The 25253-nt window shown below is 50.8% G+C and overlaps 4 protein-coding genes across 4 annotated transcripts in view; 2 read left to right on the top strand and 2 right to left on the bottom strand.

Annotated features, from left to right (window-relative positions):
- Positions 1–25253, top strand: part of LOC308186393 (uncharacterized protein) — a 183078-nt gene that overhangs the window by 1615 nt on the left and 156210 nt on the right. The window lies entirely within an intron of this gene.
- LOC308186381 (uncharacterized protein) lies at positions 999–15990 on the bottom strand (the record flags this gene model as incomplete). The annotated part of the gene is made up of 3 exons (XM_080608528.1): positions 15765–15990; positions 1063–3384; positions 999–1031 (listed from the first exon to the last, which is right to left on the bottom strand). The coding sequence occupies exons 2-3, from the start codon at positions 2125–2127 to the stop codon at positions 999–1001; spliced, it is 1098 nt and encodes a 365-aa protein (XP_080464654.1). The 5' UTR covers positions 2128–3384; positions 15765–15990.
- Positions 10026–13240, top strand: LOC308186408 (olfactory receptor 14C36-like). Its single transcript, XM_080608549.1, has one exon. It carries the CDS (start codon positions 10939–10941, stop codon positions 11896–11898), a length of 960 nt encoding a protein of 319 aa, XP_080464675.1. The 5' UTR covers positions 10026–10938; the 3' UTR covers positions 11899–13240.
- LOC308186407 (olfactory receptor 14C36-like) lies at positions 23293–24570 on the bottom strand. Its single transcript, XM_080608548.1, has one exon. It carries the CDS (start codon positions 24466–24468, stop codon positions 23509–23511), a length of 960 nt encoding a protein of 319 aa, XP_080464674.1. The 5' UTR covers positions 24469–24570; the 3' UTR covers positions 23293–23508.

The raw sequence follows: 25253 nt of genomic DNA, 5'->3' as shown, positions 1-25253 counted from the left end.
TTCTCCATGGTCACGTAGGTAAAACCACAGGGTGGCGCGGTGTGTGTGCCCACCATATTGTCTTCCTTGCATAGATGAACGTTTACACCTAATAGCTGAGACACTGGTTTGTACAGGTGGGGAGGAAAATAATCTCTCTTCAAGTTGGTGGATCTTTTCAGAAAGTTTCTCTAAAGCATTCTCTTTTAGCTGGTGGACACTGGTTCGTTCAGGTGGAGGGGAAGATAAATTCTCTTTAAGTTGGTGGACCTCTTCAGAGAGTTTCTCCACAGCTGAGACACAGGCCTTTAGGGAAGAGGAGAGATTTCCTTCGTACTGCCGGAGTATTTTAGTCACTTCATTCACTGTGGGATTCTCCTCCGTTTTCCAGGCTAGTATTGCCAATGAGTTGGCATATGATGATGGGGCACTCTGTACAAACTTCCGCCACATGGGTAGTGTACACCGGACTGCATCTGGATCTGCGGATGTTTGTGCGTCGTCTAGGTCCTTATAAATTACTTCCCGTACGGCCAATTCCCTCAGGTACTGAATTCCCTTCTCCATGGTGGTCCATTTGCTTGGTAAACATACAAGTTCTTCCTTGAAGGGATACCTTTCCTTCACAGCTGACAGGAGACGCCTCCAGAGGCTGCGAGATTGTGCTCCATCTCCAATTGCTTTGTCAATGCATGCGTCCCTAGCAAGGGATCCCAGCCGCCTGGCTTCCTTGCCCTCCAATTCCACATAATTGGCTCCCGTGTCCCAGCACCGGAGCAGCCAGGTGACAAGCTGCTCGCCTATACAGCGACCAAAATCTTTTCGCACATCTCGTAGCTCACGCTGGTATAGAGTCCGGGTAATTACTGTTGATTTTTCGACATCCTCATCCTCATCTTCAGTCTTCTGCACCTTTGATGGCCGGTGTAGAGTCCGGGTAGTTACTGTTGATTTTCCGACATCCTCATCCTCATCTTCAGTCTCCTGCACCTTTGATGGCTGGTATGGAGTCCGGGTAGTTACTGTTGATTTTTCGCCATCCTCATCCTCATCTTCAGTCTCCTGCACCTTTGATGGCCCAGCCTCGTCTTCACTACGCCCAGACTTAGCAGAAGACTGTCTGCGTTTTAAACGACCTGAGCCTCTATACCATTTTTTCACCTTGTCTACAGGGGCAACTTGCACTGCTACAGCTCGTTTCTCTGACCCAGACACAGGGTCTGCCACAGGGGTTGGAATACCCTCTGCGGGGTCAACTTGCACTGCTACAGCTCGTTTCTCTGACCCAGACACAGGGTCTGCCACAGGGGTTGGAATACCCTCTGCGGGGTCAACTTGCACTGCTACAGCTCGTTTCTCTGACCCAGCCACAGGAGTGGGAGCAGCTGCACGAGCTGGGGCAGCTGCAGGGGCTGGAGTGGCTGCGGGAGCTGGAACTGGAGCGGCTGCAGGAGCTGGAGCTGGAGCGGCTGCAGGAGCTGGAACTGGAGCGGCTGCAGGAGCCGGAACAGCTGCAGGAGCTGGAGCCGGAACGGCTGCAGGAGCCGGAACGGCTGCAGGAGCTGGAGCGGCTGCAGGAGCAGGAGCTGGAGCGGCTGCAGGAGCTGGAGCTGGAGTGGCTGCAGGGGCTGGAGCTGGAGCGGCTGCAGGAGCCGGAACGGCTGCAGGAGCTGGAGCGGCTGCAGGAGCTGGAGCTGGAGTAGCTGCAGGAGCTGGAACTGGAGCGGCTGCAGGAGCTGGAGCTGGAGCGGCTGCAGGAGCTGGAGCTGGAGCGGCTGCAGGAGCTGGAGCGGCTGCAGGAGCTGGAGCTGGAGCGGCTGCAGGAGCTGGAGCGGCTGCAGGAGCTGGAGCTGGAGCGGCTGCAGGAGCTGGAACTGGAGCGGCTGCAGGAGCTGCAGCTGGAGTGGCTGCAGGAGCTGGAGCTGGAGCGGCTGCAGGAGCTGGAGCTAGGTTGCTAGTAGCATCAATTGCAGCTCGATAGGCACAAGCCAGACCCCAGCACGCTACAGTGATTTGTGTCACTTTGGAACTGCCAGAGTCATGACACCTTTTTTTCAAGCATTCTGCCAGCTTTTTAGGATTTTGCAGTTGTTCAGGGGTGAATGTCCAAAACACTGGAGGTGACCACTGCTCTAGAAACCTGCCCATATCCTCCCACACTCCCTGCCACTCGCAACTATCCCGCCTCAAGACAGATCTCCGGATGAGATTCCTAAGTAGTTGTTTAACCCTCAACAAAACCTGAAGCGCATTCAGGAGACATAACAACAAGAGCAGGCTGGTCTGAGTATCCCAAGGATATTCAACATCTCAGAGAACCACCGTAACTAGCTCGGGGGATAAAAGGGTGGTGGTGAAGGAGAAAGGGAGAGTGAACAAGTAGGGAAACATGTCTTCCCCTGTCCCCTTCACAGATTGGCTCCCTAACGAAAACAGGCAATAGGTGTAATTGCTAATAGTTTCCGAGATATGGGTTCCAAAGTATAGAGTCGACGTCAGTGCTGAGTACAAATACCAGGTTAGAGTCGTGACCAGATATTTCATCACTTCATAAGCCATTGTTACACCGCACAGTACCATAACAATCTTAAACCAGGGCACGGAAAGGATAAACAGTGCAACAGGGAGCACATACAGAAAGTAACGCACCATAAAACTCAATTTGGAATACAGGTACAGCAGACTGGAGATTAAGGCAATCAACATCGTGACTAGCAACTATTAAGCAGGTCCAATACTTATACCAATTTTAGTTTAACACACTCTGGTCAGATTTGTCGATATCTCAACCCTTCGGGCCCCACGTTGGGCGCCAAAAGGACTGTTGTGGTTTAACCCGGCTGGCAGCTAAACACCACACAGCCGTTCGCTCACCCTCCCCCCTCCCTCTCTGGGATGGGGGAGAGAAACGGGAAAGTGAAGCCGGTGAGTTGAGATAAAGACAGTTTATTAAGACAGGAATATAATAATAACAATAATAATAATAATAGTGATAATGGTAATAGTATTAACAATAATAATGTGTAAGAAAACAAGTGATGCACAATGCAATTGCTCACCACCCGCTGACCGATGCCCAGCCTATTCCCGAGCAGCCGGCCCCCCCACCCCGGCCAGCCACCCCTATATATTGTTTAGCATGACGTCAGATGGTATGGAATACCCCTTTGGCCAGTTTGGGTCAGCTGTCCTGGGTCTGTCCCCTCCCAGCTCCTGCTGCACCCCCAGCCTGCTCGCTGGCAGGACAGAGCGAGAAGCCGAAAAGTCCTTGGCCTGGTGTAAACACTGCTCTGCGACAATTAAAACATCAGCATGTTATCAGCGCTCTTCTCATCCTAATCCAAAACATAGCACCCTACCAGCTACTATGAGCTACTTAACTCTGTCCTAACTGGAACCAGGACACTGGGGCACAGGCAGGAGGAGCTGGATCCCCGCCTGCTGTCACAGGGCTGGGACATGGATGGAAGAGCTGCTGAGGTGTGGGGGGACAGGTCCGTCAGCTTGGGGGGCTGTGCTGGATGGGTGCAGATTCTTCAGACGAGACAGGTGGGGATGATCAACAGCGATTACGTTTGCCATTCCCTCTTGTACCACCTCTGCCTCCTGCATGGCAGACCAGGGGATGTTGCTGAGGCCTTCTCAGAGCACAGAGCCTTGTGGGACGTCCAGGGAGGAAGGCCCTGGCATGCACTGCAATTCCATCCATATAACACATCCTACTTCTCCAAGTGAGGGACATGCAGAGAAGAGGAGTTCAGGCACGGTGAGGGGCTGCTGCATCCCAGGTGTCTTCGCTCCCATCTTTTGAAAAAAGCCCAGGCCCAGGACAAGCCTCAAACCCCACCTTCCTGGAAAGGCTTCCAAGATCAGAGGTGTGTTGGGGCAGGAGGACAGTGGTGACTTCTCCAGCGCTCCACTTCCTATATCCAATGGCCTTTGTCACCATTTGGAGATGTTCCTGGTGGATTTGTCAGGATCCTGTGGAAAAGAACTGGGCAGAAGGGAGGTGACTGTTTCTCAGGACAAGAAGGGAAATCTCTCGTCTCTCTCCCGACCTGCGCCATCTCCTTGCTGCTGACCTCCCAGGCCTTCAGATGACACGTGCTGATGTCACAGGGGGATGGATGCACTGCATCACCAGGATATCTTCACTGGAGCAGCGGCAGTGCCGGCACTTCCCTGCAAGGCCTGGTCCCTGCTGGGCACTGCTTGGGTGCTCCCCACCGCTGTCCTTCTGTGGCCAGGAGTGGGGGCAGCAGGCAGCAAGGTTGCACTGGGCGACCCTCGCTGACGGGCGGAGGAGCAGGGGCACCTTGCAGAGGAGCTGTGGTTGAGGAGCCAGGGCAGGCATTCCTTGTCCTGAGCTGAGGGCCAGCAGCAAGCCAGATGGAGGGTTGCTGGAGTGCGACTATCACCTCCGACCTGACTTCCACGTTCCCAGTGCTCCTGCAGCTCTCCCCCAAAGGTGAGGGTGTCAGGAGCCCCTTCCCAAGGGGTGTCCCAGGGGCTGTCAGCTGTCCAGAGCTCCAAGTCCAGGGCTTTGGGAGGAGGCTGGATGGGGCTGATGGCTGCTGCAAGAGCCCTGCCTGAGGGTCCTTCTGGGTCCGGGGACAATGGGGCAGTCAGGACTCCTTGGTCCTGATGCTAGGGCTGCCCTGAGCCCCAGGGCTCCTCTGGGCATGGCTCAGACTTCTCCTGATGGGGACAATCCAGGGCCAGGTTCCCCTGGGAGCTGGTGCCTCTTTGGAATCTGTCTCTGGGAGGAAAGACCTCTGGTGTCCCAGAGACTTCTGTGGCCTGCAGCTCCCACAGGCCTCTCAGGGATGTGCCAGAAATGCCTGTGTTGGAAATCAAGCCTTCCTCTTCCCTTCAGGGAAACCTCTGTTCCTTCTCTTCTGTGCAGCCAGACTGGCAGAGCATGTCTTGGGTGTTGAGATGCCATCCCTGGGTGGCCACAGTCCTGGTGCTGAACCCTTTCCATCTCCATTACTGTGGTGGTGTTATCCAGCTACGCAGGTGAACTCCACGGCAACTGTGCTTTCACTTCCAACCTACAAGGAAAAGGGGGAGAAAATATGATTACAAGAGCTCAGGGGTTGGGGTAGAGCACGAGGTCACCCACCAAATACCGTCATGGGCATCAATTATCATCATGGGCAAGACAGACTTACCATAGGCAGATTAATAGAATGTATTGCCTATTACCAGTGGACTACAACCATCAGGAACCACAAGCAAACTAAAAACACCATTCCCCCCATCCAGCCTCTTGTAACTCCTTCCCCTGAGTGGTGCAGGGGAATGGGGATTGCAGTCAGTCCATGACACTTGTCTCCACCGCTCCTTGACAATCCATCTCTGCCCTCTCTGGGTCCCTCCTGTGGGATGCCCTCCTTCCTGAATGGGTGTTGCGTGGGGCCCAAAGGGTTGAGACAATAACAGATATGACCAGATCATGTTAAAATAAAATGGTTACAAGCATTATATCTGCTTCATAGCTGCTGACCACAAGGTGTATTTTTTTATTTATTTTTTAATCTCGGTGTAGTAGTTGTGTTTCGCCTCAGAATTCTGTCAGATAGCACATTACGTACTCGGTGTATTCCCTGTTGTGCTGGGGGCTTTCTGGGGGCTGGTTTATGGTTATTAGTTTACTCTACTGGGTAACGCTACCTTATGTTATGATGAAATTGCTGGTCATGAGACTAATCTGGTAGTTGTACTCAGCATTGCTGTCACCTCCATACTTGAGGAACCTTCTCTCGGAAACTGTTCATAATTAACAGTCGTTACCTTTTCTCCTTAGGGAGACATCTATGGGAGGGATGAGGGGGGACACTTCTTCTCCCCAATTCTTCCCTCTCCCTTTCTCCTTCACCTCCCCCTTTCTCCTCCAGGCTAGGTACAATAGTTCTTCAAAACTTTCAATATCCTTGGGATGTTCAAACCAACTTCTTCTTATTCTTATTTCTCCTGAATGTGTTTCAGGTTTTGTTTAAGGTTAGGGTAACCTATTTCTAGAATGCCACACAGGGATGTGCCTTGAGGCAGGATAATTATGAGTGGCAGGGAGTGTGGGAGGATATGGGCGGGCACCTAGAACTGTAGACACCTGCAATGCCTTGGAACGTCACCCCTGAACAAGTGCAGAAACCTAAAAAAAATGTCAGAATGCTTGAAAAAGGACTGTCATCACCCTGGCAATTCCAAAGAGACAGAAATCACTGCGATGTGCTGGGGCTTGGCCTTTGCTTACTGAGTTGCAATCTACACAACTCCAAGCCCTGTGACTGGGCCACAAAACCAACCTGTGCCTGTATCAGTCATACGTATACGTGAGAAAAAAACAAAATCAGCTTGTTTAGCAAGGAAAGAAGCTCCTACTCATACAGGGAAGGAGGAAGAAGAAGATGAGGCAGGCTACACCCAAATAGGGCCATCAGAGGAACAGGTGGATGAAGAGTGAGATAACATAAAATCATCAGTAAGCACCTGATCACTGTTCCTTGGGGAGCTGTGAGATGTGCGAAAAGATTTCATCCATCATGTAGGCCAGCACATTGTCACCTGGCTGATCTGATACTGGGATAACAGGGCCAGTAGCCTGGAATTAGAGGACAGGGAAGTCAAGCAGCTGGGATCCCTCCCCAGGGAAGGGGGCATTGACAAAGCAGTTGGAAAGGGGGCACAAACCCTCACTCTCTTGAGGCAACTCCTGTCAGGTGTAAAGGAAAGGTATCCCTTCAAGGAAGATGTTGCATGTCACCCAGGCAAATGGACCACCAGGGAGAGAGGCAGCCCATATCTGATGGAATTGGCCATGCTGGAGCTGATTTATGGTGATTTATGCACATTAAACACTTTTCTGCCTTTCCCGGTCCCTCACAGGATCCTTCAGTTGTGGGGTTGCTCAGGGTCGAAGTGCCAGTAGCAATCCAAATGGTGCACCAGTGGCAATATGGCACTATCCAAGACTCCCTGATTACCACATATATGCTGATTCATCAACTGGAGAGCCAAGGACTGATCAGCAAAATTTGTTCACCCTTTAATAATCCCATAGGGTCAGTGCAAACATCTAATGGAGAGCTGCAACTAACAGTGGAGTACTGTGTCTAGAATGAAGTCACACCAAATTCAGTAGGTCATCTATAGTCTTCTCTCCTTATAGTCTTAGCTCTAAGAGCAGTTAAATGATCCCTTACAGTATCTGAATGCTGCTGTCCGATCCCTTCCTGGGATCATAAGGAACCAGTACCTCCTGGCCAGAACACTCTCCCTGTACCCGTGGATGCATGCCCTAAGGTCCCATGAACTGTTAAGGGTGTAGTTTGCAAAGTAACCACTGATTTTGTCCCCACCCACCTGTTGTACCCCTGCAGAGTCCTGCCTCAAGGCACAAAGGGCAGGGAGACCTTGCTGGTGAGAGCTGAGGCCCTGTGGAGATGTCTGAGACACAACAGCCATTACAGCCATGGGGCATGTAGAAGACGAAGAAAATGGTTTAGCTCTCCCTGTGACACATGACTCCTTTTGCTCTGCTGACAGCCTCTGCAGGCTGCCCTGCACATAAGGAGTAGGGACAGGTTCAGTTGTCCTACATGTGGCATCTGCTGCCATTTCAGTTACCCAAAGGAATGCCTCCAGCTGACTCGCAGGGGATCAACCTCAAATTTCACCAGATGTTTGCATCTGAACAGCTCCTGCCTGTCCTCCATCTCCACTAAGGAGCTATTGTGGCTCAGTAATTCGCATTAAGCTGCCTATGTTGTGGACACCTGAACTGAGGCCGGAGGAATCCCGGGTCCTGCGGGTCTGTGGCAGACATGGGAGGGAGCTGAGACCCCTTCCAACCCCAGGAATAACAAGCAGCATGAGATGCCTCGACTGACTCTGCTGAATTCCTTCCTCAAGTGGGGATGAAGGAGATCAGTCCCTGACCATGACTTCATGTCCTAACTGATACTGGGACAACAAGATGAGATTGTTACAGCTAATTCACTTTCTCCTAGGAGAAATGAGCATGCTAGCAAGAAGTGTGTGTGCCCAGGGGAGGGAGAGAAGCCCAGGGATCCCTTCAGGCTGTTTCCCAGCAGGTTCCCCTGCAGCCCCAGGGCCATGGGCAGGGAGCCTGTGGGGGGCAGAGCAAGGGAGGCCTTGGGCTGGGCCTGTGCTGCTGAGCTGGGCCGGGCTCCTGGGCCCAAGGGGAGCTCCTGGCAAGCGGGCAGCGCTGCAGAGAGCCAGCTCTGCCCAGGAGCAGCTCCTCTGCCCAGCGCAGCAGGGCTGGGGGCACTGCCTGCAGAGACAGAGTGGGTAAAGGCAGGCAGAAGTGGCAGGATGCACAGAGCTCGCTGGGGGAGAACACTTGCCAGCCCTGACCCCGGTAAGTCTCTGGCTGGAGGGCAATGCAGCCGCAGCTCCTGGAGGAAGGAGAAGCCGCGGGTGCAGGCAGGGGTGCCCAGGGCTGTGGTGCAGAGCAGGGTCCCTGCTGTGCCCCAGGGGCTGTGTGCCGGGGCAGGGCCTCTGCCGCCTGCCAGGCTCAGCACTCAGCCTGCCCGGGGAGCTGCCCAGGGCGCTGCGGGGAGAAGCTGCGGGTGGAAGGAGCCCCCCCGGCAGGGCAGGGTCCTGCTGCTGGTGGGAGGCTGCTGCCTGGGGCAGCCTGCTCACAGATCCGCAGCACAACCCAAGGGGGTTTCCTGACCCTTGGTTGTATCCAAGGGGACTTTTCATGAGGAATTTCAAGGCAGGAATTTTCTGCTTTGTTTTCACTTTCCAACACTTACGGGATGGAGAGAGGTTGCAGAATGAAATGGAAAAGTAACTGTGAGGTTTGAACACATCTCTGGGATTCCTGAACTGTAACTTTGATCATCGGAAGGTTTTTGAGGGGGCTGATAAATTGCCTTCAGCCTCCATTTTGTTCATGGACAGGTTCAGCATCAAGTTTGCTGAACCCATCAGTGCTTTCTGACATGTTGTTTTACACCTTCAAAGATGCTCGTGCCCCTAGCTGGTGCCCTGCATACAGGCAAGTTTCTGAAGGGCAAAGCTTACTGCACAGGGATTGGGTTGGGGCTGTGAGCAAAAACAGGACTAAGATATGAGACAGGGAAACCTGGAAATAAAACCTCCAGGGATACGATCAAGGAATGATAAGCAATTAAAACCAAAAATGTTGTCAGAAGGAGAATTCATCAGAAACGACCATATTTTTTTTCGAATCAGTGCAGAGCCCTTCCTCTGAGCAAGTCCCCTTGTCTCCTCTCCCACCCAGGAAAACCCCTGCCCTGGTGGCCGTGGCTCCAAGGCGTGAAGCACGTCCTCTGCAGCCACACCTCCAGCAGAGCAGAGGCGCATCTCTCCAGCCATGTGCCCATTTTCCTTTGTGGTGCAGGGGGGCTGCCTAGGATCACGGGCAATGCATTCTGTGAGGCTGGGGAATGAGTTGACTTTCCCTTAATGAGACACCGTCAATAGGACACTTGGCTATCTCCTTGAGGTGTCCTTTCAAGTGGTGAGCTGCCCTGCAGGATGCAAATATTTTCCATAGCATCTTCATGTTATTTGAAAGCCCAGGAAAGAAGCAGAGAGATGCTGCATGCAAGGACATGCCGTTGGGTTGGTGAAAGGAGTGATAGGTGTCCTTGGCTAGAGTTGTGATGCTGAGACCTTGCTCAGGTACCTAGAGAAAGGCTGGGCACTCAGTGACTGGCAGTGGATTCCTTTGCTCTCAGCAGTGTCTGGCAACTTTTCAGGTAACAGAAATGTGATTGCTGTCCAAAAGCTGCAGGTTCAGGGCAGTTGGGAACAAGCCCAGCCAGCTCCCTCACTCTGCTCTGAGCCACAGGGAATCCCTTTGCCTCTCAGGTCTCAAAACCATTCCCTGTGAGTGCAGCAGAAATGCTCAGGATTTCTGACTTCAGAGAACACTGCTTCAACATGAAGAGGGGGAAAAGGGTATGTAGAAAAAAAATGTCACTAAAACTGCTTTCTGCCAACTTCGTTCTTGTCCTGGTTCCAGTTAGGACAGAGTTAATTTTTCCTCATAGTAGCTGGTAGGGTGCTATGTTTTGGATTAGGATGAGAAGAGCGCTGATAACATGCTGATGCTTTAATTGTTGCAGAGCAGTGTTTACACCAGGCCAAGGACTTTTCAGCTTCTCGCTCTGTCCTGCCAGCGAGCAGGCTGGGAGTGCAGCAGGAGCTGGGAGGGGACAGACCCAGGACAGCTGACCCCAACTGGCCAAAGGGGTATTCCATACCATCTGGCGTCATGCTAAACAATATATAGGGGTGGCTGGCCGGGGTGGGGGCCGGCTGCTCGGGGATAGGCTGGGCATCGGTCAGCGGGTGGTGAGCAATTGCATTGTGCATCACTTGTTTCTTACACATTATTATTATTAATACTATTATCATTATCACTATTATTATTATTGTTATTATTATATTCCTGTTTTAATAAACTGTCTTTATCTCAACTCACAGGCTTCACTTTCCCGTTTCTCTCCCCCATCCCAGAGAGGGAGGGGGGAGGGTAAGCAAACAGCTGTGTGGTGTTTAGCTGCCAGCCGGGTTAAACCACAACAATTCTGTAGCACTGTGAATGCAGATGCTGACATGGCCTTCTGTGTAAGAAAGGATTTCATCTGACAAAATCTGAAAATAAAACTTTGCCCAGCTGTCATGTTCCTGTGCACTCACTGCTCTGAGTCAGGACTGATTCCCTCAAGAGTCCAGGAGCAGAGGTCCCTGCTTCTCACGGCACACTGAACTTTAGAAATGAAGCTTATGTCATGAAGTTGAATGACATTTTTCAACAAAGAAAGAAGAACCATTTGAGTCTGGCAGGGGGAGGGTCTACAAGGAATGGCATAGGTTTAACTCAGAGAAGACTCCCCTGACTTGTCATGCTGTTTTCCGACCTGTCCAGATCTCCATACCCAGAGGCAGCACCAGATGTCCAACAGCAGCTCCACCACCGAGTTCCTCCTGCTGGCATTCGCAAACATGCAGGAGCTGCAGCTCCTGCACTTCGCGCTCTTCCTGGCCATCTACCTGGCTGCCCTCCTGGGCAACGGCCTCATCCTCACCGCTGTAGCCTGCGACCACCGCCTCCACACCCCCATGTACTTCTTCCTCCTCAACCTCGGCGTCCTCGACCTGGGCTGCATCTCCACCACTCTCCCCAAAGCCATGGCCAATTCCCTCTGGGACACCAGGGCCATTTCCTATGCAGGATGTGCTGCACAGGTCTTTTTGTTCCTCTTCTTCATATCAGCAGAATTTTATGTTCTCACCGTCATGTCCTATGACCGCTACGTTGCCATCTGCAAGCCCCTGCACTATGGGACCCTCCTGGGCAGCAGAGCTTGTGCCCAGATGGCAGCAGCTGCCTGGGGCAGTGGGGTTCTCTATGCTCTGCTGCACACCGCCAATACATTTTCCCTGCCCCTCTGCCAAGGCAATGCGGTTGACCAGTTCTTCTGTGAAATTCCTCAGATCCTCAAGCTCTCCTGCACTGACTCCTATCTCAGGGAAGCTGGATTTCTCATGTTCAGTGCTTTTTTGGGGTTTGGATGTTTTTCTTTCATTGTGGTGTCCTATGTGCAGATCTTCATGGCAGTGCTGAGGATGCCCTCTGAGCAGGGACGGCACAAAGCCTTCTCCACGTGCCTCCCTCACCTGACTGTGGTCACCCTGTTTATCAGCATGGCCATATTTGCCTACCTGAAGCCCCCCTCCATCTCCTCCCCATCCCTAGACATGGCAGTTGCAATTCTGTATTCAGCAGTTCCCCCAGCAGTGAACCCCCTCATCTACAGTGTGAGGATTGAAGCACTAAAGGATGCTATTTTGAAAGTGTTTTTAATTATATTTTTTAGGAATCATAAAGTTCCCGTATCTCTCCACAGGTGACTCTCAATATATCCCATTCCAGCCTTGTGCTTTGTTCTTTTCCATTATTATATTTTTTCTTGTTTCCATATTTCATTATTTTAATTTCATTATTTTTAACTGTTTGTTCTTCTGCTGTTCTCCTCCCCCCCCCCCCCAAAATATATATTCACTCCTCCCACTGCTATTGCTGAATGAACCTGCGTTGTCTCAGCAGAAGCTTGGATAAAAGTCAGTCTCAAAGTGTGTAGCAGTGCAGACTGTCTCATAGCAACATAATTGCTTTCTCTATATAATAAATGGGATTTTTCCACTTCCTGAAGGCTGGGCTTTTCTTTCAAAGCTCAGCAGAGCTGGCATCAACCAAAAGGAAAGTATAAAATCCCAGGTGGGAACTGGTCCTGGAAATGTCTGGCTCCTTCCTCATGCTATGATCTGTGTCTGCACTAGAGGAACAACCAGTCCTGTCACCCATGCCCAGACCCTACAGACTCTAGAGTGGGGCTGTCAGCGAGCCCCTGTGTGAGACGTAGCAAGGGCTGGTCTGGGGCCTGGCACTGGGAAAAGTAGCCAGACCAGGAGGGCTGTGGGGGGACAAGGCACCAAGCTCTGTTGTGGGGACCGTGCCAGGGGGGTTGTTTCCCTGGCCCTGATGCCCTCTGCCCCAAGCAGTGCCGACACAGAGGGGACATGGGGCTGTGAGTGGGGCAGTGATGCTGGGCCAGCCCAGAGACAGGCCTGTGGACAGGAGCCACAGCACTGCAGCAAGTTCTCACACGGCCACCACCCCCAAACTACTGCCAGGCCCCACGCCCCAGCCAGGCCGGCCTCTCCCCTCAGTCACAGCCATGGCTGCAGGGACCAGGAGACACCTGGGGCAGGATGTGTGGGTGGGCAGCACCAGCCCCAGCACTCCTGGCAGCCCCTCTGCAGCCAGAGCAGCTCCCAAAGGTCAGGACGGGCCTCAGCGCTGCCCACAGGGCTGGGGGGCTCTGGGGGCTGCAGGCACTGGCAGCACCTGCTGGGAGACCCCAAAGCCAGGGCTGAGCGTCAGTGCCTGGCACCACAGCTCACAGTGCCTCCTGTCCTGTGTCCTGACCTCTCTCAGGAGCACCGCTGGGTGTGTTATTCCCTGCCTGGGTGTGGAAAGGAGCTGCTGGAGGGCTTCACTGGTGATCTCTGCAGCCCCTGGCTCTGGCCCCACATCAGCTCGCAATTACTGCCACTGTCCCTCTGCACTGGCTGTTGGGTTTCTCACGTGCCCTCCTCTGATCTCATGCAGTGCGTCTCGTCCTGGAGTAGTCCCTCACAGCCTGCCTGTAGAGTAATGGGATCCTGGTGAGGCTGTGCTTCAAGAGCAGGCTGGGATTGCCCTTGGTCTGAGTAGGTGTGGTGATCTGGCAGGGGCACAAGTTGGGGCAGAGAAGATAGAAAAAGCAGAAAGATATCAAATGAAAGGAGGAAAAAAAATCACCTCTGGGCATGAGAGGTGAACCAAGCACTGACCAACGTGATCTAGCTGCCAAGTTATCCCAGCTGAGGGCAGGCCAAGGTACAGGCCTCCAAAGGTTCTTCCAATTCATAATCCTCAAGGCAGTGGAGTCTGGACCTGGGAATACTGCTGTGGGTTGAGACACTGCCTGCTTTTGTAATCTCTGCTCATCAGGGTTACCTAGTGAGTGAGGTCATCCTAAAAGCAAACTCTGTTCCATGGGCACCAGGACTCAGACTGGTTTGAGGTACCACGGAAAAGTTTCCAGAAACACTGCCAGGTATCATAGAATGACAGAATGTTTGAGGTTGGAAGGGAGCTCTGGAGATTGCCTAGGCCAACCCCTTTGCTCAAACAGGATCAACCTGAGCAGGTTGCCCATGTCCAAATGGGTTCTGAATACCTCCAGGGATGGAGGCTCCACAACTTCCCTGAGCAACCACAAGCCTCCACGATCTGAGGACATCTTTTAGTGGAAGGCAGTCAGGTTTGTTAAACACATTTTCTGCTTTATAAATTCCTACTTATTCCTCCCAGTCGTGTTCTTAACCACCACTTCTTTGGAATCCCGTTTGCCCAAGGGTTCCCTAACAAGGTCCTCCACCTCACAAAGTACGACTTCCCTGCTTCAGGATTTTTTTGTTCTGATCTCAAGGACTTGCCGTTCCAGAGGCCAAGGTTGGAAAGAATGCGGCAAAGAGGACAGTGAGCAGTGCCTCAGCCTTCTCTATGTCCTCTGCCACCTTGGCCTTCTCTGTATTTAGCAGTGAGTCTGCATTTTATCCAGCCTTCCATTCAATGCTGATGTCCTTGTAGAAGTCCTGCTTGTTGTTCTTCACGTCCTTTGCCAGATTCAACTCTAGGAGGGCTTTGGCTGTCCTAACAATATCTTTGCATGCTCATCAATTTAGCATTGATGCCCTCCAGAAACCCGTTAGATGGCTTGTGCTCTGTTGTACTGGTATTCTAGCAGAAATCTGAGTGTTTCAACTTCCCCCGTGAGGACCATTTCCTGCAAACTTGAGGCATTTTCCAGTTGTCTGAGGAAGGCCATACCTGCTGCTTCTTCCTTACAGGAGGTCTCTAGGTGACACCAACAACAAGGTCACCCATGTTCGTGTGCCTGCTAATCCAGACCCATGAATTCTCATCACCAAAACCACGGCAAAGCTCCTTATGTTGCCGCTGCTCTCCCCCTGAAAGGTCTGCTCTCCCTCCATGCCTTACAATCCTCTCCACCCCTGGACGCACCCCTGTTGTGGGCTGTCACACCATCTCTGCTATCCAAAATGAGAGCTCTGTAACCACACACAGACCTCTGGTTCTTCCTCTTTTTCTACGCACTATACACATCAGTGCCCTGGCACTTCAGGGAGATGCCCAGGAATTCCAGTTTCCCAAAAGGGATATCACTGGCTGTCAAGCTGGTAAGTCTCAAGAAACTCTTGGTGAATCCATGCTGACTCCTGATCACTTTGTTATCCTCCGTGTGCTTGGGAATGTTTTCCATGTTTAGCTACCCCATCCGATTCCCAGGAACTGAGGAAAGGCTGTCTGGCCTACAGTTTCCTGGGTCTTCCATCTTGCATTCCTTTAAGACAGGAGTCACATTTGCTTTCCTCAGCTGTGCCCTGGGCCTTAAAAAGGAGTCTCAGGGGAGACCTTATGGTGCTCTACAATCACCTTAAAAAGACTATAGTGAAGTGGGGATCAGTCTCTTCTCAAAGTACCAAGTGATAAGACAAGAGGAAATAGCCTTAAGTTGTGCCAGGAGACCAAGTGATAAGACAAGAGGAAATAGCCTTAAGTTGTGCCAGGAGAGGTTTAGGTTTGATATTCAGAATAATTTCTTCTCTGAAAGAGTTATGAAGTATTGGAACAGGCTGCCAAGGGAAGTAGTTGAGTCATCATCCTTGGAGGTCGTTAAAAAACATGAAGATGTAGGGCTTTGTGACATGTTTTAATGGTGGACATTGCAGTGCTAGGTCAAAGGTTATACTGGATAATCTTAGAGGTCGTTTCCAACCTAAATGATTCTGTGATTTGCTGATAATTCTGTGCTCTGGGCTTCTGGGTGTTGGAGTCTGCCACTTGTGCCATAAAGATTTGGCTGGTTCATAAACAGGAAGGATGTGTGAGGGAATTCCTAGCACAGGTGTGGCCGCTGCTTGACAGCAAAGAGATAAAAGCAGGATGTGTCCAACCTCTCTAACCGTCATTGCTCTCTGCTCTGCTTAGACCTGAGGTGTAAAGGTGAAATGTGCCAATATGCGCATGTCCTGGGAACATAATCTCCCTTTCAAGTGTTGGGAAGAAATATATTTTTGGAGAGAGTTACATTTTTTTTTCTTCACATAAAGGGGGAGAAAGTGTCATAACTCACTGCTCCATGTACATCACCTTTTAAAAAAATGATGATAACTTGTAGACAAGCATAAAAAATTCTGAAATTGAAGTCTTCTTACAAATTTATTACATTAAGGAATTTTCCACATACATTTCAGTTTGGCCTACAATGTCCTTCAGGGCTTGATTCAGTTGCCCACAAAGATGTTGCTGCTGCCTCAGGGATACCCTGGAATAGCTGAAGCACCCACCTGGGACTATGAGATATGACACAGGACCTTCTGTCTTTAAAAACACATGTTCAGAGTCCCTTAGAAGACATTCAGAATTAATATCAGTTGGAGGTCGCTGATATCATTTTATCTGTAGGCGGACAACTAAAAAAAAAAAATGCAGAAAGAAGAGATTCTTTTCTAGAAGGTTGTTTGTTATTATTATTATTATTATTATTATTGAATTCTTTCCCTTTAAGAAGACTCCTGGCATCTCCCTAATTAACCCCATAAGAATTGAAGACTTCAGGAGAATTATGCCCAGAGCCTTGGCTTCTGAGGGAGTTTTGCATGTTGATTCGCCTTCTGTTCCAAGTTCCTGAACTGCAGATCCAGGAAGCTTGAGCAAGCCTCTGAAGAAGTAAAAGACAAGCAAGCCTCCAAATGTTTGAGGGTGTTGGCCAGCTCCACTGAGGGCCATACCTGAAGAGACCACGATGGGAACAAGCGGACAAGGTGCCTGTGCCTGGGAGATGGTGAAGGAGGAAATCAGAGGCACTGGTTACAGGTGGAAAATCAAGTGGGGATGTGGCTCTGAAAGCCCTTGATGTGTTTCACCAAGGGGGATGGCCAAGGCCTGAGCGCATCCCCTGGAAAGGGGCATCCTGCACTTCCTGGGCTGCTCGGGGCTCTGGCAGGGGCAGTGTGATGTGGGGGTGTGCAATTCCGAGTGCAGGACATTGGTAGGACACTTGCCAGGCTCTGTGGGGTTGAGGAGGTAACAAGGCCCAGGGGCTGTAAGAGACCGGTGTCCTCTGCTGGGCCTCAGTGGAAGAGGCTGCACCTGTAGCCCTAAAGACACCGGTTCCATTGGGGGGCTCCAGCCCCACAGTGGCCCTCCGCCATGCCCCTCCACATCCTGTCCTACATTTTCCTGTATCTGTGCTTGCATTCCTGCAGACTTTTACCACACACTCACATTCCCACCTCCCTCTGACCCCATGATTGCCAAAGCTCTCCTAATTTCTCTCCATCCTTACTAGCTTTGGCTTCAAACACAAACGTGTGTTTTCCTGAGGATTTACCAATACCTGTGGTTTCCCCACAACACATCAGGCTTCTTCCAAAGCCTCACCCTATTGGAACTCTATCAGCCAGTATGTCCCAGCCCCACAGTTGCTTGAATTGTCATTGGATTGAATCTCTACATTGCCGCCCTGAACTCGACATAATCCTTCTGGAATGGAAAAGGCCACACTAGAGCAGGTACACCTCTGAAGAGAGTGTGGCACATGGATAAGTCCACACCTCTGAAGGCACACCTGCAACCATCTATGGCTGTCGGTAAGCCCACGACACAGTAGGTAGAGCCTTGAAGGGACTGTGGCTCATGGATAAGGATGTGTTGGAACAGGTACACACCTAAGGGACTGTGGCCAGTGGATGAGCCCAGGCTGGAGCAGGGGTGAGGGGAGGAGTTCATTGCAGGGTCAGATTCTGCGGCCTGGTCTGTGCTGTGGTTTAACCCAGCAGGCAGATAAGCACCCCACAGCCATTGGTTCAAATACCCTGCACCAGCGCAATAGGGCAGAGGACTGAAAATGGTAAAAGTGTAGGTACTTGTTGGTGTAACAAACAAGTGTTTTGTAACAAAGGGGGAAAAAAAAAAAGTGATGCAAAATGCTATTGCTCACCTCCTGCTGACCAGTGCCCAGACACCCCTGGCCGATTCCCCCGGTATTCTTGCTTAGCATCACATCATGTGGTATGGGATATCCCTTTGGCCAGTGTGGGCCAAACTGCCTTCTCCTGTCCTGTGAAGCCACAACAACAGATAGAAACCAATTCATGAACTAAATGGATTCACTGAACATTTGATTAATATGGACATTTCTGGGAGGTGGCCCATAGACTAAGGGAATGATATCCGTGTTCTAATTGCAGGGGGCTGATTAATGAAGACATATTGGAAAGTCTGGAACCTGTCATGGTATAAACAGTACAGAATAAGGGGTGAGTATTACTTCTTGTGTGACTTTTTTTGGCTCTCAAAGCAGCTCAGAGAGGTGTTTTACTCCCCCACACTTAATGGGACACTTAATGGATAAGTCAGAAGTCCTTATGTGTGCCCTGTACAGATGAGGCTTCAGTGTGCACATTGTGTGCATGTGCATGTGAGGTGAACATGAGTGAGCACAAATGCCCTCTCCCTGTGTCCATTCTTCATGCCATGGGGTATCTCAGAGAAGTGCAGAGCAGGGTCATGCACTGCAGGGCTGAGGTGCCTCCCAGAATCTGGGAGAGGCAGCAGGAGCCAGAGGGACACCACAACCACTGCAATGCCCTGCCTTTGGGTGTACAAGGGTAGGACTTGTGTGTTCTTGCCTGTCTCCTGCACCACCCTCCCCTGCCTTCCTGGACTGTGTCAGAAATGTGCCAGGGGGACCAGAGAGCTTTCTGGAGACTTGGAATGACATCAGACCTGCCTTCCAGAAGAGGAAAAAAGAGGGTGGGAAGAATTAAGGCTGGTCAGCCTCACCTCCATCCCTGGGAAGGTGATGGGGCAAGTTTTTCCACAGCCACCTCTGGGCATTTGAAGGACAAAAATGGGATTGCTGAACCCATAGGTGAGGGAAAAGAAAGGGACACTGTCTACCTGCACCTTGGCCTTTGATGTTGTCTCCTGAAGACTTCTCCTGGCCCGATTGGTGCTATGTGGACTTAACAAATGGATGAGGCTGAGGGTAGGAAGTGTGATGGACAATCAGGCCCAGTTGACATCTGTGGTTGTTCTCCTGTCAGGCAGTTTGTAGCAGCATCCCTCAGTGATGAGCACTTGAGCCAACACTGTTGAATCTCATTATTAACTCTCTGAATCACAGAATGGAGCACACTTTCAAATCCTTTCTGGATGGTGCCAAGCTCAGAGGAGCCCTTGACCAACCGCATCTAGTTTAGTGTGCCTTGAGCAGGACAGTTGAAGAGGATGCCATTCAGGGGTCTCTTCCAACATGAGTTATTTTGTGATTCCATGACTCTTTCCATTGGAGAGCTCTCTGAAGACATAATAGGGAGAGGAAGAAGAAAAGAGAGAGAGGCAGAGGTACAGGTACATCGTGTGTTACTATGAACACAGTAGATCCTGTGAAGAATGTTTCCGTATTTAAAAAAGTGTTAGAAAATTTGATTGATAAATTTCATTTAAAAAGCTTACTTTTTGTGTCCTCAGGTCCTGGCCCACAAGGCGAGTGCTGGGTGAATGTGTTCTTATGTGGTCTGTTGTGCCTCGGAAACTTAAAATCCAGTAGGAAGCATCTGGTCACCTCAGTCTCTGGAGCTGACAGGCCAGCAGCAGTAACATGGCTGGGGACAGGGCCTATGAGGTGGCTTCTTCCTGAAGCAGCTGATGTGTCAGCCCTTGCCTCCTGGCTGAGACCTGTGCTTTTCCGCTTACACCTGCCAGCATCCCTGATAAGGCAGCAGAAGGCAGCTGCTTGGCACATTGATTGTGAGATGCCCTCTGTCTGAGAGCCTGATAAACCCCATGCAGGAAGAGGCCTTGGTGTGAGTTATAACATCCCTTCTGCCTGAGCACATGGTGGGCCAGCAACAGGCACACAACTTGGTCACATCTACCTGAGAGGCTGGAAGGCCAGCAGCAGGAATACGGCTTGGAAGACTATGGTGAGGTTTCTTCTGTCTGGTCAGGCCATAGGGCTCCAGAAGGCTGATGGCTTGGGACATCTGCTAAAGAAGTGGTTTGTGGATGATGGAGCTTTCTCTGGTGGTGGGAAACAGCAGGAGAGAGTAAAAGCTGCTGCAATTTGCTTCTTGGAAGTTTAAGACTGGGCATGAGGAGGAGGAAATGTCACTGAAAGGGTAGTGCTGTGGCGTCAGAGGTCACCCAGAAGGAGCCTGTGGTCAGCCCATGCCATTGTGTTTCAAGCAACTGCCGTGGAGGGTGGGGAGACATCAGTGAAAGTAAGGAAATGCCTGGATGAGAGCAAGGTGGAGAAGCAAGGTGGGTGCCTACAGCTTTCAGGGAAAAGTGGGAAGGGATAAGACAGCGCAGGACAGCCTGTGGTGGAGAAGACCAAGAGCACTGGCAAGGCTGGAAGGCCCCAGCAGAACCAAGGGCTTTGTCCCCCTGCCTATGGCAGTTGTCTCTGCTACTGAGGCTCATGAGGAGACATACTGTGCTCATGACACTGGGGCCTTGTTGCCTCCTTGCAACCCAGCGGGGAGGCCAGGAGGTGTCATAGCATTGTCCTTCACACAGCATCACACACCCCACATGCCACTGCCCCAGGAAGAGCCCTGAGCCATGGGTGAGGGTCAGGGCCTCCCTTCCCAGGGGCTGTGGACAAGGCTTTAGCCTTTGTGCTTCACCAAACAAACCAAGGCCTTTACTCAGCATCAGAGTCTCCTGCCCAGTGCCTTTGCCTACCTGCAATCATGGCCTCCCATTGTCTGCTCTAACAAGTCCATGGGGAGGCTTTGTCAGTAATGAACCTCACTGGGGCCCATTAACACTCCTAGACACTTCAAAGTTTCCTTCTGACTTGAACTTCTCCTGCAGTTACATCATTCTCTTATCACTACCTGAAGTTTATGGACTCAGCACCAAATGCACCATGGGGCTCATTACAATTCAGTCATTTTCATTCAGTCTTCCAGACTTGTACAATTAATTAGTGAGGTTTCAAGAATGCAGTTTAAAGAGGAAGTTTTCAATGACCACTTCACTAAGAGCATTTTCCTTATTTAAGGTTAGTTTCCATTAGTTTAGAGTTTTCAGAAGAACTGATAGCATCATTCTCTAGTTGTCATGTATCCAATGTGCCTCCTAAGGTGATCTGTATAAGTGGAAAAGCAGTCCCTTGAAGTCCTAGACTGTATGGACAACCTTGCTGCTGTATGGACAACCTACGGACAACCTTGCTGCTCACCTCTCCATCCCCAGCTCTCCATCCCCATCTCCATTTCCCTCATCAGGCACCTGGGACTTGCATCACTTTGCCTTACACCAAACTTCTCCACTTAAGTTCACACCTGTTGTAGCTGTTATAGCTGTTATATTCCAGAGCTGTTATAGCTGTTAAGTCCACAGTTGTTATAGATACTTTGCACCAAGTCCCACCTCTTTTCCTCAGACAACTGGCTGCTCACAGGCACAGTTTTTGATGTCGTTGTTATTAACATTTTACAACAAAGAAGCAAACCCCACAATCCCCAGCTGTGAGCCAAATCCAAGTTGCCTCCAATGAGGTGCAACTTCCACAAGGGATGACTATACATAAATGTTTGACATAGGTAGGAAATAATGAATAGAAATGCAATTACAGAGTTGGCTGTAGGGATGATGAGATAGAAAACTGAAATATGGGCAAGCTTGAGATCCCTCAAGTTCTGAGAACCAACTGTGTAGGTGACAGCTATCTGAATGATCAAAGGGTGAGGGGAGGGGAATCTGGAGAAGAATGGAAACTGCACATGTCCAGAGAGTCTGCTGGAAAAGTGACTTCCAACATGGTCTGTTTCATAAAGCCAGGTGGAAATATCAGAAAGACTGGGGAGATGAAGTGCGGTGCATAAGAGACAGAGTTCTGGCAATGCAAGTACAGGGGAAGATTGGTATTTTTTTCTTTTGCTGTAATAAACATTCAAGAAAAAAAATGTCATGGGACAATTCAAACATTGTATTAGAACTGTTCAGTCATTTCAGTTGATTGAAGTGTGCTGATTGAAGTGAAATGTTTGTAATGGTTAAAAAAAATGGAGGCAATACTCGGGCCTACAGCCATAAAACGACGATTTTCTGTCCTGCCTTGAGCACAGTTGCCATAAAACACTGCCTGCTTGGGACTGTTCATGCCACCCCTCACTCCTGCCACAGAGCAAATCTGTGACATGTCGACCTCTCCTGCCTGTTAGAGGCCCAGATGATGTAGGCAATGGTATCTGAATTACCAAATGCGGGTACAGGTATAGCAAATTAGGGATCAGTGGGGGAAAATGCGATTGGTGAGAACTGGTAGTTGAGCAGGGCACTGCATGTAAGAAAGGAAGGGATTAAAGTGTCTCGAGGAGGAAGAATCCTGTGGAAGAGGAGGGGAGAGGGATGCAAGGGGCCGGCTGCATGTGGATATGGGGCTGGTCAGGGCTGGTCTGCTCAGGCCCTGTTCCTGATCACTGTCCTGCCTTCTTATTCACCTCTGTTGCTGGCTATTTGCTGTGTGAGTGTGCTCACTCCTGGGTGTGTTAGGGGTGAATCATACAATTATGGAACCACATAGCCATGTGTGCGTCTGCACCCATGGGTAATTGCTGCTGGGGATGCGTGGAGCACTGGTGACCTTCAGAGCAGATCAGGCTGAGGTGGGGAATGGGATGGGGCCAGGTGTGTTGCTCATGGCTCTGTGTGTGCTGCTGGTGGTGTGGTGGCTGTGAAGGTGCTGCTCCCTGTTGGAGTTGCTCTGTGTGTGGTCGGCTGTGTCCATGCCCTGTGTGCACATCTTTGCATGTATGAGAGTGTATGTTTGTGCATGCACGTGTGTGTTTTTTCTGTGTGCACAAGAGTGTTGGAAATTTTGAGAGAATTTCTCCAGGTTCCTGACGAAAGAAGAAGCTGGGCTTTGCTGGATCTTAGGACTGAGGGACATTTTCTGATGCTTCCACAGACACAGAGATGGTGAAAGGGGTGTTAGCATGTTATCAATATGCTCCCTTTTCCTGTGGAGCATGCAAAGGCATCCAGCCATGGACAGGCCCAAGGAGAGGGATCGTCCTTCCTGTAGTCACAACCGCACTCCAGTCCTTGGGGAGGACCCAAGCTGAGGACTTGCTGAGGACTTTTGGGCTCAGGTTCAGCTCACACAGACTGGGGGAGTCTGTCTCACGGCCATGTGCTGGACACAGCCAGAGGAACAGCAGCAAACTGCTATGGCTGCTGGGCCCTGTTTCCATCAGTCAAAGCCCAGACACAGGGCACAGGCATTGCTTTCGATGGCACCCAACTAGAAAAATGGTTGCAATAAGGGCTGGAGAATATAGGGCACCAGTTCTTCCTCAGCCACTTCCTAGGCTTGGTGAAGCACCAGGAAACCGTGGACTTGTGGCTCTGTATCGTAAGAAGTGTAGAATCATAGAATTATTAAGGTTGGAAAAGACCTCCAAGATCATCTGGTCCAACCATCCCCCTACCACCAACATCACTCACTAAACCATGTCCCTAAGTACTACATCCAACCTTTTCCTCTGCACAGCTTTCCAGCCAGTCTGTCCCAAGCCTGTAGCACTGCATGGGGTTGTTGTGGCCACAGGGCAGGACGCTTCAGACAGTGCACTGTGGAGATCCCGTTTTATTTTGCAGATGCTATGGAAGAGTCAGCTCTGACCTTCTGTTAGACACATATTTACAGAGCCTCAAGAGCAAATAGAGCAGTGTCGATCCTCAGCAGAAGTAAGATGAAAAAGAAATATTACTCTAAGAGCATAATAAATGCAAATGATACCAAAGATAAGAATAACAATAATGATAATGAAAGAAGGACCAGGCCTGAGGGGAGGTACCAAGTTAAGTCATTTCTGGAAAAAGAGGGGAAATTTCTCACTATTCAGAAACGTCCATGAAATCACTTTCCTTATAGCCCACTTGAGCTCCTGGTTCCTCATGCTGTAGATGAGGGGGTTCGATGTTGGAGGTATCACCGAGTACAGAACTGCCACCACCAGGTTCAGGGATGGGGAGGAGATGGAGGGGGGCTTCAGGTAAGCAAAAAAGCCAGTGCTGATAAACAGGGAGACTACAAAGAGGGGGGGGAGGCAGGTGGAGAAGGCTTTGTGCCGGCCCTGCTCAGAGGGCATCCTCAGCACAGCCCTGAAAATCTGCACATAGGAAAAAACAATGAAAACAAAACATCCAGATGCTAAAAAGACACCAGTCACAACTACCCAAAAACTCTTCAGGTAGGAGTGTGCACAGGATATCTGCAGGATCTGGGGGATTTCACAGAAGAACTGGTCCACAGCATTGCCTTGGCAGAGGGGCAGGGAAAATGTATTGGCAGTGAGCAGCAGAGCATTGAGCAACCCACTGCCCCAGGCAGCTGCTGCCATCTGGGCACAAGCTCTGCTGCCCAGGAGGGTCCCATAGTGCAGGGGCTTGCAGATGGCAACGTAGCGGTCGTAGGACATGATGGTGAGAACATAAAATTCTGCTGATATGAAGAAGAGGAACAAAAAGACCTGTGCAGCACAACCTGCATAGGAAATGGCCCTGGTGTCCCAGAGGGCATTGGCCATGGCTTTGGGGAGAGTGGTGGAGATGCAGCCCAGGTCGAGGAGGGCGAGGTTGAGGAGGAAGAAGTACATGGGGGTGTGGAGGTGGTGGTCGCAGGCTACGGCGGTGAGGATGAGGCCGTTGCCCAGGAGGGCAGCCAGGTAGATGGCCAGGAAGAGCGCGAAGTGCAGGAGCTGCAGCTCCCGCGTGTCTGCGAATGGCAGGAGGAGGAAATCACTGATGGAGTTGCTGTTGGACATGTGCTGACTCTTGGCCTTGGAGCCTGTCCAAAAGACAAAAGGACACAGAGAATTTAGGGCAGACTTCTCTGAACAAAGCTCTGTACTTTCAGCAACACTCTTCCTTTCTCACTCACCTACACAAACGCATTCTCAGCAGCAGTTTCATTCTCTTCTCTGGCTGGAGCTCTGCTTCGTGTTGGCTGAGTGCTGTTTGGAGCAGCAGCCTCTGCCCATGAGTTCTCTAGGACTCAGCCCTGCTTTGCAGCAGTGGGTACCTGGGAAAGCTGGTGACCCATTCTGAAACTCATAGTTTGGTTCAGATGCTGTGCACCTGTAACGCAGAGTGGCTGTTCAACAACCTCCAGCAGGATAACCCCAGGGACACCGCTGGATGTCCTTAAACCAGAGTGAGCTGAATAGAGCCAGCTCATTTCCCAGCCCTACGCACCACAGTGCCCAGAGCCATATTGGCTAGAACAACTTGGGCACTTTGCTCCCAGGGATACACCTCCAGAGCAGGACTCAGTACTCTGGTGTTTGAGATCTGGCTTTAATCCCACTGCCCAGAGTCTGAGGAGAATAGTAAGGGCAGGATGGATGGGAGGGGAAACACAAAGAAATGCCCCATTGCTTCTGCTGAAGAAGCCAAGAATGAGAGTGAGAGCTGGGCATTTGGGGTGACCTCTTGTCCTGAAGATTGGGCAGCCAAGGGGCTAACGTTGAAAGACTCCATGGTTGTGGGGGTAGGGGCTTTACTGGATGGGAGAGCAGACCATGCAGCTGCTCAGGGGAAGGCGTCTCCA

Source organism: Anser brachyrhynchus (genome assembly GCF_964034855.1).
Source record: "Anser brachyrhynchus genome assembly, contig: SCAFFOLD_86, whole genome shotgun sequence".
In the NCBI taxonomy this organism is placed as follows: domain Eukaryota; kingdom Metazoa; phylum Chordata; class Aves; order Anseriformes; family Anatidae; genus Anser; species Anser brachyrhynchus.
The sequence above is the reverse complement of the archived record's forward strand: the minus strand, read 5'-3'. Positions and strand labels throughout refer to the sequence as shown.